General features: G+C 44.4%; 1 protein-coding gene and 1 long non-coding RNA gene across 2 annotated transcripts in view; both read left to right on the top strand.

Moving 5' to 3' along the window:
* Window positions 1-20583, top strand: part of met (MET proto-oncogene, receptor tyrosine kinase) — a 90240-nt gene that overhangs the window by 49580 nt on the left and 20077 nt on the right. Inside the window, exons 11-13 of the mRNA XM_052466267.1 lie at window positions 17254-17472; window positions 19834-19983; window positions 20314-20470. Coding sequence (XP_052322227.1) covers window positions 17254-17472; window positions 19834-19983; window positions 20314-20470 — 526 coding nt within the window. The remainder of the gene's footprint in view (window positions 1-17253; window positions 17473-19833; window positions 19984-20313; window positions 20471-20583) is intronic.
* On the top strand, window positions 11248-15468 carry LOC127908317 (uncharacterized). The gene is made up of 4 exons (XR_008066802.1): window positions 11248-11925; window positions 12088-12716; window positions 12777-12836; window positions 13075-15468. It is a non-coding gene; the product is annotated as an uncharacterized LOC127908317 (long non-coding RNA).

Raw genomic sequence — 20583 nt, 5'->3', positions numbered from 1 at the left:
TTAATGAAACAATGAATCTTTGCCATATAGTGAGTTGTGACCGACTGAGGTTTCCCATAATTCACAGGATATGTGTCTAATCTCTACTAATCTCTTGCTCCCTTTAGGACTGTTTAGTTGCTCCCTGTAGGCCTGTTTAGTTGCTCCCTGTTGTAGGCCTGTTTAGATGCTCCCTGTAGGCCTGTTTAGTTGTTCCCTGTAGGCCTGTTTCGTTGCTCCCTCTAGTAGACCTGTTTAGTCGCTCCCTCTAGTCGCCTATTTAGTTGCTCCCTCTAGTAGGCCTGTTTAGTTGCTCCCTCTAGCAGGCCTGTTTAGTTGTTCCCTGTAGGCCTGTTTAGTCGCTCCTTGTAGGCCTGTTTTGTTGCTCCCTCCAGTAGCCTGTTTAGTTGCTCCCTTTAGGACTGTTTAGTTGCTCCCTGTAGGCTTGTTTAGTTGCTCCCTGTAGTAGGCCTGTTTAGTTGCTCCCTGCAGTAGGCCTGTTTAGTTGCTCCCTGCAGTAGGCCTGTTTAGTTGCTCCCTGCAGTAGGCCTGTTTAGTTGTTCCCTCTAGTAGACCTGTTTAGTTGCTCCCTGTAGTAGGCCTGTTTAGTTGCTCACAGTAGTAGGCCTGTTTAGTTGCTCCCTGTAGGCCTTAGTTGTTCCCTGTAAGCCTGTTTAGTTGCTCTCTATAGTAGGCCTGTTTAGTTGCTCCCTGTAGGCCCGTTTTGTTGCTCCCTGTAGTAGGACTGTTTAGTTGCGCCCTCTAGTAGGCTGTTTAGTTGCTCCCTGTCGAGATGCACACACACTCACCAGATTGGGGCCTGCGGGGCCTGCGAGGTTAGTGAGTGTGTGTCTGTGCGTCTGTGTGTGTGCGTGTGAGTAAACGAGGCCTGCAGGGCCAGTGTGTGTATGTGTGTGTGTTTGTTTTTACACTCCATCTGGGATATTGCTCAATAGCGACCCGGGTTTGGAAATCCGTCCAGGGGAGCTGAACTGCTAACAGGAAGGTTCTGCAACACTTAAAACCAGCCCTGCTTCTCCATCCATGGCAACTGTGGTTAGAGGAAACAATGCTCATGGGAATTTGAGTTCAATAATTTAGTTAGAGCCAACGTATTGACGAGTCAGTGAAATGTTTATTAACCTCTTGCTCCTACCTGACACGCAGGCGTCCCAACTAGACATCTGGAAATGCAAATGCGCTACGCTAAATGCTAATAGTACTAGTTAAAACTCAAACGTTCATTAAAATACACGTGCAGGGTATTGAATTAAAAATACACTCGTTGTGAATCCAGGCAACAAGTCAGATTTTTAAAATGCTTTTCGGCGAAAGCATGAGAAGCTATTATCTGATAGCATGTAACACCCCAAAAGACCCGCAGGGGACGTAAACAAAATAATTAGCATAGTCGTCGCTACACAAACCGCACAAATAAAATATAAAACATTCATTACCTTTGACCATCTTCTTTGTTGGCACTCATAGATGTCCCATAATCACTATTGGGTCTTTTTTTCGATTAAATCGGTCCATATATAGCCTAGATATCGATCTATGAAGACTGTGTGATAAACGAAAAAAAATAGCGTCTTATAACGTAACGTCATTTTTTTTAATTAAAAAAGTCGACGATAAACTTTCACAAAACACTTCGAAATACTTTTGTAATGCAACTTTAGGTATTAGTACACGTTAATAAGCGACCAAATTGATCACGAGGCGATGTATATTCTATAGCTGTCCGTCTGGAAATAATGTCCGGGTAAATCTCAACCAAAATATCCGGTCGGAGACTTGAACAAATGGCTTGTCTCTTCTTCGTTTGACCAAGAAACAAAGCCTAGGCAAATGACAAGACTGTTGACATCGTGTGGAAGCTGTAGGTATTGCAACCTCAGCCCCATTTATTGTGGTTCGCCTTTATCTATGGGTTGAAGTGGCGGATGGATATATATTTCCATTTTCAGTGATCAGATTTTCCTGCGCTTTTCGATGAAACGCACGTTCTGTTATAGTCACAGCCGTGATTTAACCAGTTTTATAAACGTCTGAGTGTTTTCTATCCACACATACTAATCATATGCATATACTATATTCCTGGCATGAGCAGCAGGGCGCTGAAATGTTGCACGATTTTTAACAGAATGTTCGAAAAAGTAGGGGGTAGGAGTAACAGGTTAAAACACTTCCAGGTTCCGGGAAACGTTGGCCTCTAGTGGGGAGTACAGCCAAAGACAGGCTGGGTTAGTGTAAATGAACATTGTGACAACTAAGTTCATGACTACGGTTTAGTTGTACTACTGAGGAGTACAGCCAAATACAAGCTGGGTTACTGTAAATGCACATTGTGACAACTGCTGATGTAAAGTAGGATTTATGAATACATTTGATTGATTGATTGATTGATTGATTGATTGATTGATTGATTGATTGATTCAGTGATAGATATTTCACTCCTGCAGTGAAATGTAAAAACCTGCCACCTAATAAAATGTTTTAGCAGAAAGGATAGGTACTGTGGTGCAGAACGACTACTAGAAACATGTATTTGTGGTCATTTCTGGGACCATGTGGTACTTTGGGCTTGATGTCTGTCTGTAGGATATCTTTACTCAAGGACATTTTGTTCGTCTTTTTCAAAACAATACAGCAAAAACAATAAAGATTAACAACAGAAACAATTCAATAAAAGCAAACAGAAGATGCCATCCAGTAGGTATAGCTACTCTTTCTGGGGTCCAGCAAAATTAAGGCAGTTATATCATTTTAAAAACATTACAATAAATTCACAACAGATTTCACAACCGTTTCTGACTTCAACATTCAGTTGAAGTCAGAAATGTACATACACCTTAGCCAAATACATTTAAACTCAGTATTTCACCACTCCTGAAATTTAATCCTAGTAAAAATTCCCTGTCTAAGGTCAGTTAGGATCACCACTTTATTTTAAGAATGTGAAATGTCAGAATAATAGTAGAGAGAAAGATTTCATTAAGCTTTTATTTCTTTCATCACATTCCCAGTGGGTCAGAAGTTGACATACATTCAATTAGTATTTGGTAGCATTGCCTTTAAATTGTTTAACTTGGGTCAAATGTTTCAGATAGCCATCCACAAGCTTCCTCATGATGCCATCTATTTTGTGAAGTGCACCAGTCCCTCCTGCAGCAAAGAACCGCCACAACATTATGCTGCTACCCCTGTGCTTCACGGTTGGGATGATGTTCTTCGGCTTGCAAGCCTCCCCCTTTTTCCTCCAAATATAACGATGGTCATTATGGCCAAACAGTTCTGTTTTTGTTTCATCAGACCAGAGGACATTTCTCCAGAAAGTATGATCTTTGTCCCCATGTGCAGTTGCAAACCGTAGTCTGGCTTTTTTATGGCGGTTTTGGAGCAGTGGCTTCTACCTTGCTGAGCGGCCTTTCAGGTTATGTCGATAAAGGACTTGTTTTACTGTGAATATAGATACCTTTGTACCTGTTTCCTCCAGCATCTTCACAAGGTCCTTTGCTGTTGTACTGGAATTGATTTTCACTTTTCGCACCAAAGCACGTTCATCTCTAGGAGGTGTTTATACTTGCATACTATTGTTTGTACACATGAACGTGGTACCTTCAGGCGTTTGGAAATTGCTCCCAAGGATAAACCGGACTTGTGGAGGTCTACAATTTTTTTTCAGCAAAAGGTATTGGCTGATTTCTTTTGATTTTCCCATGATGTCAAGCAGAGGCACTGAGTTTGAAGGTAGGCCTTGAAATACATCCACAGGTACACCTCCAATTGACTCAAATTATGTCAATTAGCCTATCAGAAGCTTCTAAAGCCATGACATCATTTTCTGTAATTTTCCAAGCTGTTTAAAGGCACAGTCAACTTAGTGTATGTAAACTTCTGACCCACTGGAATTGTGACAGTGAATTACAAGTGAAATAATCTGTCTATAAACAATTGTTTGTGCCATGCACAAAGTAGATGTCCCCACCTTCTTGCCAAAACTATAGTTTGTTTAAAATAAATTTGTGGAGTGGTTGAAAAACAAGTTTTAATGACTCCAACATAAGTGTATGTAAACTTCCGACTTCAACTGTATATACAACACAGAATCCATGTGTATGTATGTGTATAGTGCGTATGCTATCGTGTGCGTATGCATGTGTCTGTGTCTATGTTTGTGTTGCTGCTTCACAGTCCCTGCTGTTCCATAAGGTGTATTTGTATCTGTTTTTTAAAATCAAATTTGACTGCTTGCTTCAGTTACTTGATGTGGAATAGAGTTCCACGTAGTCATGGCTCTATGTGGTACCGTCCGCATCCCATAGTCTGTTCTGGACTTGGGGACTGTAAAGAGGCCTCTGGTGGCATGTCTTGTGAGGGTATGCATGGGTGTCCAAGCTGTGTGCCAGGAGTTCAAACAGACAGCTCGGTGTATTCAACATGTCAATACCTCTCACAAATATAAGTTGTGATGAAGTCAATCTCTCCTCAACTTCGAGCCAGGAGAAATTGACATGCATACTATTAGTGTTAGTTCTCTGTGTACAGCCAAGGGCCAGCCATGTTGCCCTGCTCTGTGACAATTGCATTTTTTCTAAGTCCTTCTTTATGGCACCTGACAACACGGCCTGTAGGACCAATCTTATTGATAGTGCTGAGAAGGAGGCAGAGCAGTGCTTTATTATGGACAGACTTCTCCCCATCTTAGATAATATTGTATCAATATGTTTTGACCATGATAGTTTACAATCACCTCTACTTGCTCAATTTCCACATTATTAATTACAAGATTTCATTGAGGTTTAGGTTTTAGTGAATGATTTGTCCAAAATAAAATGCTTTTGGTTTTATAAATATTTAGGAATAATTTATTCCTTGCCACCCATTCTGAAACTAACTGCAGCTCTTTGTTAAGTTTTGCAGTGATTTCAGTTGCCGTAATAGCTGACGTGTATAGTGTTGAGTCATCCGCGTATATAGACACACTGGCTTTACTTATGTCATTAGTAAAGATTGAAAAAAGTAAGGGGCCTAGACAGCTGCCCTGGGTAATTCCTGATTCTACCTGGATTCTGTTGTAGAGGCTTCCATTGAAGAACACCTGTTAGACAGGTAACTCTTTATCCACAATATGGCAGGGGGTGTAAAGCCATAACACATCCATTTTTCCAGCAGCGGACTATGATCGATAATGTCAAAAGCCGCACTGAAGTCTAACAAAACAGCCTTCCCTATAAGTGTGCTGAAAGTCTGTTGTCAATTTGTTTACTGTAAAATAGCATTGCATCTGGTCAAACACCATTTTTTCCAAAAGTTTACTAAGGTTTGGTAACAGGCTGATTGGTTGGCTATTTGAGCCAGTAAAGAGGACTTTCCTATTTACACTGCTCAAAAAAATAAAGGGAACACTTAAACAACACAATGCAACTCCAAGTCTATCACACTTCTGTGAAATCAAGCTGTCCACTTAGGAAGCAACACTGATTGACAATACATTTCACATGCTGTTGTGCAAATGGAATAGACAACAGGTGGAAATTATAGGCAATTAGCAAGACACACCCAATAAAGGAGTGGTTCTGCAGGTGGTGACCACAGACCACTTCTCAGTTCCTATGCTTCCTGGCTGATGTTTTGGTCACTTTTGAATGCTGGCGGTGCTTTCACTCTAGTGGTAGCATGAGTCTACAACCCACACAAGTGGCTCAGGTAGTGCAGCTCATCCAGGATGGCACATCAATGCGAGCTGTGGCAAGAAGGTTTGCTGTGTCTGTCAGCGCAGTGTCCAGAGCATGGAGGCACTACCAGGAGACAGCCCAGTACATCAGGAGACGTGGAGGAGGCCGTAGGAGGGCAACAACCCAGCAGCAGGACCGCTACCTCCGCCATTGTGCAAGGAGGAGCAGGAGGAGCACTGCCAGAGCCCTGCAAAATTACCTCCAGCAGGCCACAAATGTGCATGTGTCTGCTCAAACGGTCAGAAACAGACTCCATGAGGGTGGTATGAGGGCCCGACATCCACAGGTAGGGGTTGTGCTTACAGCCCAACACCGTGCAGGACGTTTGGCATTTGCCAGAGAACACCAAGATTGGCAAATTCGCCACTGGCGCCCTGTGCTCTTCACAGATGAAAGCAGGTTCACACTGAGCACATGTGACAGACGTGACAGAGTCTGGAGATGCCGTGGAGAATGTTCTGCTGCCTGCAACATCCTCCAACATGACCGGTTTGAGGTGGGTCAGTCATGGTGTGGGGTGGCATTTCTTTGGGGGGCCGCACAGCCCTCCACGTGCTCGCCAGAGGTAGCCTGATTGCCATTAGGTACCGAGATTAGATCCTCAGACCCCTTGTGAGACCATATGCTGGTGTGGTTGGCCTTGGGTTCCTCCTAATGCTGTGACAATACAGAGGCGGATGCAAGATGCAAGCAACGATGGTTTAATGAATACAGTTTACAGCAGCAACAGGACAGACAGACTGTACTCAGACGGAATCCGACCCAGGGACTAGGGCGCATCTTCCGATGATAGCGTGCTGAGAAATCCAGGGGAGTGTGTCCGGATGGGTAGGAAGGAGCACAGCAGATAATCCACACAAGGGCGGCGAGAGATGAGCACGGACACACGACACAACCTCAGGGAAGTAACAACGATCTGACAACAAGAAACACTGGTGACAGAACATATAAAGGGAAGATAAGTGGTTCCAGCTGGCGCAGACAATCAGGCTGATATTGGGAACCACGCCCACACAAACACAGGAGAGAGAGAGAGAGAGAGAGAAAGAGAAAGAGAGAGGGAGGCAGTGGATTCATGAACCGTGACAAATGCAAGACAATGCTAGACCTCATGTGGCTGGAGTGTGTCAGCAGTTCCTGCAAGAGGAAGGCATTGATGCTATGGACTGGCCTGCCCGTTCGTTCCCCAGACCTGAATCCAATTGAGCACATCTGGGACATCATGTCTCGCTCCATCCACCAACGCCACGTTGCACCACAGACTGTCCAGGAGTTGGTGGATGCTTTAGTCCAGGTCTGGGAGGAGATCCCTCAGGAGTCCATCCGCCACCTCATCAGAAGCATGCCCAGGCGTTGTAGCGAGGTCATACAGGCGCGTGGAGTCCACACACACTACTGAGCCTCATTTTGACGCGTTTTAAGGACATTACATCAAAGTTGGATCAGCCTGTAGTGTGGTTTTCCACTTTCATTTTGAGTGTGACTCCAAATCCAGACCTCCATGGGTTGATAAATTTGATTTCCATTGATCATTTTTGTGTGATTTTGTTGTCAGCACATTCAACTATGTAAAAAAAAGTATTTAATAAGAATATTTCATTCATTCAGATCTAGGATGTGTTATTTTAGTGTTCCCTTTATTTTTTTGAGCAGTGTATTACTATTAGGTAGCAGAATGACTTTTGCTTCCCTTCAGGTCTGAGGTCACACACTTTCTAGTAGGCTTAAATTGAAGATATGGCAAATAGGAGTGGCAATATCGTAATTTATTATCCTCAGTAATTTTCCTTCCAAGTTGTCAGACCCCAGTGGATTCTCATTGTTGATAGAAAACAACAACAAAAAATGCACGTCTTCCACACTCACTTTTCAGAATTCAAAATTACAATGCTTGTCTTTCAATAATTTGGTCAGATATACTTGAATGTGTAGTGTCAGCAATTGTTGCTGTCATGTCATGCCTACATTTGCTAATCTTGCCAATGAAAAAAACATTAAAGTAGTTGGCAATATCATACGTAATTTATCTTTGTTTCATATTGTATTGTTAACAAGATATTGTTAGTTAATCAGGTATTACTGGTTTGTGAATGATATCCATTCGTCCCAGTTACTGTCGAACACAGGTTTTTGGAATATTAAGACATATGTCAAGCTTTCCATAGTAAAGATTTATTCCATTATTCTAGGACATGTTTGCTTTAGTGGGCCATCTAGGTAAATATACAATATCAATGGCCCCTAACCACACTGCAAACATTTACACTTGGCTGTCTACTTTGGGCAGAGTTGGACTGGTTTTGTCCACCTCACAGCTGTGTGGACTGGAGGCTACGGTGAATCAGCTGCCGGTGCACTTTTAGGAGTCCTTTATTAAAAACACACACAGTTCCACAAGGAACACCAGATTGCTGTATATAGGAAGCATGGGGGCCCGCAACTCCAGAATCTAGTACCCATCCTCATCTCCTCCGGGCTACTAACCACGTTCAGCACCACTTCCTCCATCTCCAGTTAGACTCGAGCAGCCAGAAATTACAAGCGTAGCAGAAATCTGAGCCAGTGACTCTGCACACGAGTTGTGTTAGAGGAAAGAAAAGCCATGGCCAGCCACATGGGACAGGCAGGAGAAACGTGTCACGCTAGAAAAAAGAGGGAGGTTACATGACCGGGAAAGTTATTCACTGTGTTTGTGTGCTGTGCCATCCATTATAGGAGGCCCTTTACTGCAGTCAAATGACCTAGTGGCCATATGGGCTGAATGTTATTATTCAGAGGGGTTGGGTTAAATGCAGAAGACACATTTCAGTTGAATGCATTCAGTTGTACAACTGACTAGGTATCCCCCTTTCCCTATTCAACTGACTAGGTATCCCCCTTTCCCTATACAACTGACTAGGTATCCCCCTTTCCCTATACAACTGACGAGATATCCCCCTTTTCCCTATACAACTGACTAGGTATCCCCCTTTCCCTATTCAACTGACTAGGTATCCCCCTTTCCCTATACAACTGACTAGGTATCCCCCTTTCCCTATACAACTGACTAGGTATCCCCCTTTCCCTATACAACTGACTAGGTATCCCCCTTTCCCTATACAACTGACTAGGTAGCCCCCTTTCCCAATACAACTGACTAGGTATCTCCTCCCCCTTTCTCAAAACAACTGACTAGGTATCCCTCTTTCCCTATACAACTGACTTGGTATCCCTCTTTCCCTATACAACTGACTAAGTATCCCCCTTTCCCTATACAACTTACTAGGTATCCCCCTTTCCCTATACAACTGACTAGGTATCTCCTCCCCCTTTCCCTATACAACTGACTAGGTATCCCCCTTTCCCTATACAACTGACTAGGTATCCCCCTTTCCCTATACAACTGACGAGGTATCCCCCTTTTCCCTATACAACTGACTAGGTATCCCCCTTTCCCTATTCAACTGACTAGGTATCCCCCTTTCCCTATACAACTGACGAGGTATCCCCCTTTTCCCTATACAACTGACTAGGTATCCCCCTTTCCCTATACAACTGACTAGGTATCCCCCTTTCCCTATACAACTGACTAGGTATCCCCCTTTCCCTATACAACTGACTAGGTATCCCCCTTTCCCTATACAACTGACTAGGTATCCCCCTTTCCCTATACAACTGACTAGGTATCCCCCTTTCCCAATACAGCTGACTAGGTATCTCCTCCCCCTTTCCCAAAACAACTGACAAGGTATCCCTCTTTCCCTATACAGCTGACTTGGTATCCCTCTTTCCCTATACAACTGACTAGGTATCCCCCTTTCCCTATACAACTTACTAGGCATCCCCCTTTCCCTATACAACTGACTAGGTATCCCCCTTTCCCTATACAACTGACTAGGTATCCCCCTTTCCCTATACAACTGACTAGGTATCCCCCTTTCCCTATACAACTGACTAGGTATCCCCCTTTCCCTATACAACTGACTAAGTATCCCCCTTTCCCTATACAACTTACTAGGTATCCCCCTTTCCCTATACAACTGACTAGGTATCTCCTCCCCCTTTCCCTATACAACTGACTAGGTATCCCCCTTTCCCTATACAACTGACTAGGTATCCCCCTTTCCCTATACAACTGACGAGGTATCCCCCTTTTCCCTATACAACTGACTAGGTATCCCCCTTTCCCTATTCAACTGACTAGGTATCCCCTTTCCCTATACAACTGACGAGGTATCCCCCTTTTCCCTATACAACTGACTAGGTATCCCCCTTTCCCTATAAAACTGACTAGGTATCCCCTTTCCCTATACAACTGACTAGGTATCCCCTTTCCCTATACAACTGACTAGGTATCCCCCTTTCCCTATACAACTGACTAGGTATCCCCCTTTCCCTATACAACTGACTAGGTATCCCCCTTTCCCAATACAGCTGACTAGGTATCTCCTCCCCCTTTCCCAAAACAACTGACTAGGTATCCCTCTTTCCCTATACAGCTGACTTGGTATCCCTCTTTCCCTATACAACTGACTAGGTATCCCCCTTTCCCTATACAACTTACTAGGCATCCCCCTTTCCCTATACAACTGACTAGGTATCCCCCCTTTCCCTATACAACTGACTAGGTATCCCCCTTTCACTATACAACTGACTAGGTATCCCCCTTTCCCTATACAACTGACTAGGTATCCCCCTTTCCCTATACAACTTACTAGGTATCCCCCTTTCCCTATACAACTGACTAGGTATCCCCCCTTTCCCTATGCAACTGACTAGGTATCCCCTTTTCCCTATACAACTGACTAGGTATCCCCCCTTTCCCTATACAACTGACTAGGTATCCCCCTTTCCCTATACAACTGACTAGGTATCCCCTTTCACTATACAACTGACTAGGTATCCCCCCCTTTCCCTATACAACTGACTAGGTATCCCCCTTTCCCTATACAACTGACTAGGTATCCCCCTTTCCCTATACAACTGACTAGGTATCCCCCTTTCCCTATACAACTGACTAGGTATCCCCCTTTCACTATACAACTGACTAGGTATCCCCCTTTCCCTATACAACTGACTAGGTATCCCCTTTCCTATACAACTGACTAGGTATCCCCCTTTCCCTATACAACTGACTAGGTATCCCCCTTTCCCTATACAACTGACTAGGTATCCCCCTTTTCCCTATACAACTGACTAGGTATCCCCTTTCCCTATACAACTGACTAGGTATCCCCCTTTCCCTATACAACTGACTAGGTATCCCCCTTTCCCTATACAACTGACTAGGTATCCCCTTTCCCTATACAACTGACTAGGTATCCCCCTTTCCCTATACAACTGACTAGGTATCCCCCTTTCCCAATACAACTGACTAGGTATCCCCCTTTCCCTACACAACTGACTAGGTATCTCCTCCCCCTTTCCCTATACAACTGACTAGGTATCCCCCTTTCCCTATACAACTGACTAGGTATCCCCCTTTCCCTATACAACTGACTAGGTATCCCCCTTTCCCTACACAACTGACTAGGTATCTCCTCCCCCTTTCCCTATACAACTGACTAGGTATCCCCCTTTCCCTATACAACTGACTAGGTATCCCCCTTTCCCTATACAACTGACTAGGTATCCCCCTTTCCCAATACAACTGACTAGGTATCCCTCTTTCCCTATACAACTGACTAGGTATCCCCCTTTCCCTATACAACTGACTAGGTATCCCCCTTTCCCTATACAACTGACTAGGTATCCCCTTTCCCTATACAACTGACTAGGTATCCCCCTTTCCCTATACAACTGACTAGGTATCCCCCTTTCCCAATACAACTGACTAGGTATCCCTCTTTCCCTATACAACTGACTAGGTATCCCCCTTTCCCTATACAACTGACTAGGTATCCCCCTTTCCCAATACAACTGACTAGGTATCCCCCTTTCCCAATACAACTGACTAGGTATCCCTCTTTCCTTATACAACTGACTAGGTATCCCCCTTTCTCTATACAACTGACTAGGTATCCCCCTTTCCCTATACAACTGACTTGGTATCCCCCTTTCCCTACACAACTGACTCGGTATCCCCCTTTCCCTACACAACTGACTAGGTATCCCCCTTTCCCTACACAACTGACTAGGTATCCCCATTCCCTACACAACTGACTAGGTATCCCCCTTTCCCTACACAACTGACTAGGTATCCCCCTTTCCCTACACAACTGACTAGGTATCCCCCTTTCCCTATACAACTGACTAGGTATCCTGCTTTCCCTACACAACTGACTAGGTATCCCCCTTCCCTACACAACTGACTAGGTATCCCCCTTTAGGTATCCCCCTTTCCCTACACAACTGACTAGGTATCCCCTTTCCCTATACAACTGACTAGGTATCCCCCTTTCCCTACACAACTGACTAGGTATCCCCCTTTCCCTATACAACTGACTAGGTATCCTGCTTTCCCTACACAACTGACTAGGTATCCCCCTTTCCCTACACAACTGACTAGGTATCCCCCTTTCCCTACACAACTGACTAGGTATCCCCCTTTCCCTATACAACTGACTAGGTATCCCCCTTTCCCTACACAACTGACTAGGTATCCCCTTTCCCTACACAACTGACTAGGTATCCCCCTTTCCCTACACAACTGACTAGGTATCCCCCTTTCCCTACACAACTGACTAGGTATCCCCCTTTCCCTATACAACTGACTAGGTATCCTGCTTTCCCTACACAACTGACTAGGTATCCCCCTTTCCCTACACAACTGACTAGGTATCCCCCTTTCCCTACACAACTGACTAGGTATCCCCCTTTCCCTACACAACTGACTAGGTATCCCCCTTTCCCTATACAACTGACTAGGTATCCTGCTTTCCCTACACAACTGACTAGGTATCCCCCTTTCCCTACACAACTGACTAGGTATCCCCCTTTCCCTACGCAACTGACTAGGTATCCCCCTTTCCCTATACAACTGACTAGGTATCCCCCTTTCCCTACACAACTGACTAGGTATCCCCCTTTCCCTATTCAACTGACTAGGTGTCCCCCTTTCCCTACACAACTGACTAGGTATCCCCCTTTCCCTATACAACTGACTAGGTATCCCCCTTTCCCTACACAACTGACTAGGTATCCCCCTTTCCCTATTCAACTGACTAGGTGTCCCCCTTTCCCAATACAACTGACTAGGTATCCCCCTTTCCCTATTCAACTGACTAGGTGTCCCCTTTCCCTATACAACTGACTAGGTATCCCCCTTTCCCTATACAACTGACTAGGTATCCCCCTTTCCCTATACAACTGACGAGGTGTCCCCTTTCCCTATACAACTGACTAGATATCCCCCTTTCCCTACACAACTGACTAGGTATCCCCCTTTCCCTACACAACTGACTAGGTATCCCCCTTTCCCTATACAACTGACTAGGTATCCCCCTTTCCTTACACAACTGACTAGGTATCCCCCTTTCCCTACACAACTGACTAGGTATCCCCCTTTCCCTATACAACTGACTAGGTATCCCCCTTTCCCTATACAACTGACTAGGTATCCCCCTTTCCCTACACAACTGACTAGGTATTCCCTTTTTCCTTTCCCCTTATTCATATTTTTCATAATTTCATAATTAATAAACTTTTTTTTAACACAGAAAAACAGTTGTCTCTATGTCAAATGGGGTCGTTACATTTCAGTCTTCTGTGATAAAGTGTTATATTGGTATGCAAACTCAAAATTGAATACTATTCAACTCTGTATCTCACATGTCTTCTTTTTGTAAGCCTATAACCATGTGAGTGAGGTGTATACTTTTGTTTCAAAGTAGACTTGTTTAAGGCTACCAAGAAGCACTCTGTTTGATGCTGATTTATCCCAGTGCAGTAAAATTAACACACAAATGGAGAAATTACAGGGGGAAAGGTACAGGAATGTTGGACCTGATCCGGCCTTTTCAAAATCACACACTGGTTGAACTCTCATGAGTAGGCTGGCCAAGATTCACCCTCACAGTTAGAAATGGAGTGAAAATGTCTCTACACTACACTGAGTATTCACAGCTGGGTTGGATGTGCTAGGTTGAATTGCAGTGCATTTGGAAAGTATTCAGACCCCTTGACTTTTTGTTACATTATAGCCTTATTCTAAAATCTATTAAATTAGTTTCTTCCCTCGTCAATCTACACACAATACCCCATAATGGCAAAGCAAAAACAGATTTATTGAAATTGTAGCAAATGTATTAAAAATAAAAACAGAAATACCTTATTTACATAAGTATTCAGACCCTTTGCTATGAGACTTAAAATTGAGCTCAGGTGCTTCCTGTTTCCATTGATCATCCTTGAGATGTTTCTACAACTTGATTGCAGTCCACCTGTGGTAAATTCAATTGATTGGACATGATTTGGAAACGCACACACCTGTCTATATAAGGTCCCACAGTTGATAGTGCATGTCAGAGCAAAAACCAAGCCATGAGGTCAAAGGAATTTTCCGTAGAGCTCCGAGACAGGATTGTGTCGAGGCACAGATCTAGGGAAGTGTACCAAAATGGGAAAAACTCCCCAAATACAGGTGTGCCAAGCTTGTAGCGTCATACCCAAGAAGACTCAAAGCTGTTATCGCTGCCAAAGGTGTTTCAACAAAGTACTGAGTAAAAGGTCTGAATACTTATGTAAATGTGATATTTCCGATTTTTGTTTTTAATAAATTTGCAAAAAATTCTAAAAACTTGCTTTTGCTTTGCCATTAGTATTGTATTGTATGTGGATTGATGAGGAGGGAAAAACAATTTAATCCATTTTAGATTAAGGTTATAACGTAACAAAATTTGGAAAAGGTCAAGGGGTCTGAATACTTTCTGAATGCACTGTATATACAGTGTTTGACTGTCTGCCATAACTTTTGTGCCTTATTATAACTTCCTTGAACTTTGATGTGCAGTATTGAAAGGAATGTTCCACCTTGTGCTTTTAGATGGCCTGATGAACTATCCATATTTATAAATAATGATATTGTAGAGATGTGGAAACAGAACAGCATACCTGCAGCATTAGTGTAGAAATAGGAACTGGACCAGATTCATGGTCTTTGAGCATTTCAAATGGAAACAACTATCTGACAGAATGACATGTCAACACAACTTTCATCGCCATGTAAACAGAGAAACAGAGCAACTTTCATCGCCATGTAAACAGAGAAACAGAGCAACTTTCATCGCCATGTAAACAGAGAAACAGAGCAACTTTCATCGCCATGTAAACAGAGAAACAGAGCAACTTTCATCGCCATGTAAACAGAGAAACAGAGCAACTTTCATCGCCATGTAAACAGAGAAACAGAGCAACTTTCATCGCCATGTAAACAGAGAAACAGAGCAACTTTCATCGCCATGTAAACAGAGAAACAGAGCAACTTTCATCGCCATGTAAACAGAGAAACAGAGCAACTTTCATCGCCATGTAAACAGAGAAACAGAGCAACTTTCATCGCCATGTAAACAGAGAAACAGAGCAACTTTCATCGCCATGTAACCAGAGAAACAGAGCAACTTTCATCGCCATGTAACCAGAGAAACAGAGCAACTTTCATCGCCATGTAAACAGAGAAACAGAGCAACTTTCATCGCCATGTAAACAGAGAAACAGAGCAACTTTCATCGCCATGTAAACAGAGAAACAGAGCAACTTTCATCGCCATGTAAACAGAGAAACAGAGCAACTTTCATCGCCATGTAAACAGAGAAACAGAGCAACTTTCATCGCCATGTAACCAGAGAAACAGAGCAGCTTTCATCGCCATGTAAACAGAGAAACAGAGCAACTTTCATCGCCATGTAAACAGAGAAACAGAGCAACTTTCATCGCCATGTAAACAGAGAAACAGAGCAACTTTCATCGCCATGTAAACAGAGAAACAGAGCAACTTTCATCGCCATGTAAACAGAGAAACAGAGCAACTTTCATCGCCATGTAACCAGAGAAACAGAGCAACTTTCATCGCCATGTAAACAGAGAAACAGAGCAACTTTCATCGCCATGTAAACAGAGAAACAGAGCAACTTTCATCGCCATGTAACCAGAGAAACAGAGCAACTTTCATCGCCATGTAAACAGAGAAACAGAGCAACTTTCATCGCCATGTAAACAGAGAAACAGAGCAACTTTCATCGCCATGTAACCAGAGAAACAGAGCAACTTTCATCGCCATGTAAACAGAGAAACAGAGCAACTTTCATCGCCATGTAAACAGAGAAACAGAGCAACTTTCATCGCCATGTAAACAGAGAAACAGAGCAACTTTCATCGCCATGTAAACAGAGAAACAGAGCAACTTTCATCGCCATGTAAACAGAGAAACAGAGCAACTTTCATCGCCATGTAAACAGAGAAACAGAGCAACTTTCATCGCCATGTAAACAGAGAAACAGAGCAACTTTCATCGCCATGTAAACAGAGAAACAGAGCAACTTTCATCGCCATGTAAACAGAGAAACAGAGCAACTTTCATCGCCATGTAAACAGAGAAACAGAGCAACTTTCATCGCCATGTAAACAGAGAAACAGAGCAACTTTCATCGCCATGTAAACAGAGAAACAGAGCAACTTTCATCGCCATGTAAACAGAGAAACAGAGCAACTTTCATCGCCATGTAAACAGAGAAACAGAGCAACTTTCATCGCCATGTAAACAGAGAAACAGAGCAACTTTCATCGCCATGTAACCAGAGAAACAGAGCAACTTTCATCGCCATGTAAACAGAGAAACAGAGCAACTTTCATCGCCATGTAACCAGAGAAACAGAGCAACTTTCATCGCCATGTAAACAGAGAAACAGAGCAACTTTCAAACACACTTGGTGTCAATGCGCCTGTTTGGAATCGGAGGCCAGAGGGTGGAATAATTTGAATAGTGCACCATCACAACCTTTATGTAGAGGAAAATAAGGTGGCTTTCTCTTATGTATTAGAAGATATTACACACACGCATCCATTGTCTCTGAGCAGGTGCGGATATCATTATTTTTTAAATAAAAGGTGAAAAGAGACTCTTTCTCTTATGTGGCTCTCAATTGGGCGATTAATAGGTCTTAGTGATGGGAGGCATTTTGGTTATAATCCAGGGTGGTATAAACACACTGCTGTTGTGCCCCGGAGCAAGGCACTTAAACCCCACAGCAGCTGTAGATATGGAGCTGTAATGGATAGTTTGTACAACTAGAAAGTGTGTAATATGCCCTGAGTTGAAAGCATCTGCCATGTGAAGGATTAGTATGTGTACTTGTTATGTGACAGCAGGGTAAACGCTATAGGCTTTTTTAAGAGTGTTTCTCTTAACTTGTGGTGTGTGTGTGTGTGTGTGTGTGTGTGTGTGTGTGTGTGTGTGTGTGTGTGTGTGTGTGTGTGTGTGTGTGTGTGTGTGTGTGTGTGTGTGTGTGTGTGTGTGTGTGTGTGTGTGTGTGTGTGTGTGTGTGTGTGTGTGTGTGTGTGTGTGTGTGTGTGTATACGCGTGCATGTTACTTATGCTGTGTGAGTGTTCTCCCTCCAGAACTGCATCAAGGGTGAGGACAGGCTGGCCATCCTGTGTACCACCCCGTCCCTGAAGGACCTGGGTCTGCAGACTCCTGTGGTCACCAAGGTGGCGTTCGTCCTGGATGATTTCTCCACGCCCCAGTTTGACCTGCTGTTTGTAGAGGACCCTCGCTTCGAGGACTTTCAGAGACCCACCGTCACATCAAAGGGCAACAAGAGCATTCTAGAGATTAAGGTGAGACGTCAGATCATTGAAATAAATGTAACTTTTCTGTTCTCTAACTGGGTCTCAACTGACCTCCTGAATTGGCTGAATATAACTAATATTAAGGTGAAGGATTAGTATGCCCCTTTCCCCACCACCACCTCTTCATTGTAGTGATGTCTAGGGTTGGGGTCAGTTCAGTTACCAATGCATCCATTCAGAAACTGAACTGAATTTTGATTCATGCATTGGAAAAATCCTCATTTTAAACAAATGGCACTTAGAGTTTCTATTCTGGAACAGTGTCTGTTGATCTCCTGAATTGGCTAAATTCAAATGGGATTGAACCCTGATTGGAGTTAACGACACCTTGCTCTCCGGCTCACCTCGAGGCCGTGAGCTGACTCATCCTCGCCGTCTGAGGTTTGAAGGAAACAATACTGAAACAAAACAGGAAAAGGAGTCCGTTTCCCATCGCCCATCCCCCACAATTCCCTCCCTCACTCCTCTGGCCCCCCTCGTCTTCTCCAAGTATTCTCTCCAACTCACCACATTGTTCCAAGTTCCCGAGGTCAAAGCCCTTGACATATTAATAGCGGGTTTTGAACATGCAACCCAATTTCTCTGGGTAGAAAAACGGGTTTTTCAAACAATGAAAAAAAATGAGGCCCTATGGTTAGTGGCAGCTGTGGGGAGTGGGTCGCACAGGATCCTTGGTCGGCTTTTTTTCCCAGGCATGGCCTTGGCCCAACAGTCTAATCCTCCTCCCTCCTCCCCTCTCTCAGTTGCCTCCCACCCCCCACCAATCACCTTCCCCATCCCAGACAAGACCCTATGAGCCCCCATTACCCAGGGGACACACATCGCCCTGGGTTACACTGTTACAGGCTACATTTGGGGCCATCTGATATCTTTGCCCCAAAAAGGCCGCTGGTCAGGCTCCTGATAACGTTATTAGTCTTGGCTGGTGTATCACTGCAGATCGCTTCATGAGAGGTTAACAAGCATCTCAACCCAGATTAGCACCACACAGACTGTTCGTTTGGATAGGAGTGGCAGAATTTGTAATAGTTATTCTCTATGGGACATGGTACTTTCAATGTTCCATACCCAAGCATTAAATATGTTACAACCTCAGGGTACAGACGTCAGATGACAGTTTGTATTGTACGTATTATTCAGTATGCTTTGTATGTGTTCAAATACTGTAGAGTTTGTTCTTGTCTTAGTGGCCCTGGTATGTGTGTACGCGTGCGTGTGTATGTGTGTATGTGTGTTCACATGCACTGCATTAGTTGACGTGTACTGTAGTGTGGTTTAGGAACAGGTGTGGCCCTGTGTCAAATCTGAAAATCCCAGGATGTCACGCGAGGAATGATCCTTCTCTTTATGGCCTTCTGCTACGCTCATACAGCACAGCCAGGCAGAGTGAGCAGCACCCGAGCTGTGTGTGGGGGGGGGGAGTAGCCAAGGCAGTCTGTGTGAAAGTGAGATTAATTCTCTATAAATCCTCTCTTCCTGTCAAGAAGAGCCCTCAGGGACAAAGGGTTAGTTAGTGTGTATGTAGATGCACAGTCTTCTTTTGTCTCTGCTTTTGTCTCTGTCCAGGGCGGTGGGCTCACGAGAACAGTAATGACACCACAACCAATGCCTCAGTCACTTCCACTCCCAGCATGCATGTCTTTGAGTGGATACTGAAGGACTCACTGAAGATGATGTAGTACTGCATGTGCATATGATCCCTCTCCCTATCTCCCTCTCTCCATATCTCTACATCTCTCCCTCTCTCCATCTCTCCCTATCTCTCCGTCTCTCCATCTCTCCATCTCTCCCTCTCTCCATCTCTCATCTCTCCCTCTCTCCATCTCTCCATCTCTCCATCTCTCCCTCTCTCCATCTCTCCCTCTCTCCATCTCTCCCTCTCTCCGTCTCTCCCTCTCTCCATCTCTCCCTATCTCTCCATCTCTCCCTATCTCCCTCTCTCCTTCACTCCCTATCTCTCCGTCTCTCCCTCTCTCCATATCTCTACATCTCTCCCTCTCTCCATCTCTCCCTATCTCTCCATCTCTCCCTATCTCTCCGTCTCTCCCTCTCTCCATCTCTCCATCTCTCCCTCTCTCCATCTCTCCCTATCTCTCCATCTCTCCCTATCTCTCCATCTCTCCCTCTCCCCATCTCTCCATCTCTCCCTCTCTCCATCTCTCCCTATCTCTCCATCTCTCCCTCTCTCCTTCACTCCCTATCTCTCCCTCTCTCCCTCTCTCCATCTCTCCCTATCCCTCCATCTCTCCATCTCTTCCTCTCTCCTTCACTCCCTATCTCTCCCTCTCTCCCTCTTTCCATCTCTTCCTATCTCTCCATCTCTCCCTCTCTCCCTTTCTCCCTCTCCAGGTGCCAGGCCGTGTGGATGTGGAGGCGATGAAGGGGGAGGTGCTGAAGGTGTCTAACAGAACCTGTGAGAGCGTGACTGTGGTGGGGAACACTCTGGAGTGTACTGTCCCCATGGAGCTACGGGACGCAACCAACGAATTGGAGGTGGAGGTGAGGACACAGACAGACAGACAGACAGACAGACAGACAGACAGACAGACAGACAGACAGACAGACAGACAGACAGAGAGAGAGAGAGAGAGAGAGAGAGAGAGAGAGAGAGAGAGAGAGAGAGAGAGAGAGAGAGAGAGAGAGAGAGAGAGAGAGAGAGATCATCAGTTTTAGCCTAGAATGGAATTGGAGTTTTCCAACACACACATCGTAAAAAATGTATTATCTCACATCGTAAAAAATGTATTATCTAGAATGTAGTTGTACATCTCACTCACTGTTCTCCTCTGTCTGTATGTGTGTCTGTCTGTCTGTGTATTATGTGTGTAGTGGCGTCAGGCGTCGTCCTCGGTGAGTCTGGGCAGGGTGATGTTGGCCCATGAGCAGGACTACAGAGGGCTGCTCGCTGGCTGTGTGTGTGTCAGTCTGCTGCTGCTGATGTTGCTCACTCTGTTCTTCTGGAAAAGGAGGAACAAACACATTGACGGTAAGTCAGTTATTTTGTGATATATTTTCAACTGTGTGTGCGTGCGTGTGCATGTGTGTGTGCATGTTTGCCCGCCTCTTACTGGCTGTGGGATTGTGAGGTGTTGAGCTGAT

Source organism: Oncorhynchus keta, chromosome 17 (genome assembly GCF_023373465.1).
Source record: "Oncorhynchus keta strain PuntledgeMale-10-30-2019 chromosome 17, Oket_V2, whole genome shotgun sequence".
NCBI classification, from domain to species: Eukaryota; Metazoa; Chordata; class Actinopteri; order Salmoniformes; family Salmonidae; genus Oncorhynchus; species Oncorhynchus keta.
The sequence above is the reverse complement of the archived record's forward strand: the minus strand, read 5'-3'. Positions and strand labels throughout refer to the sequence as shown.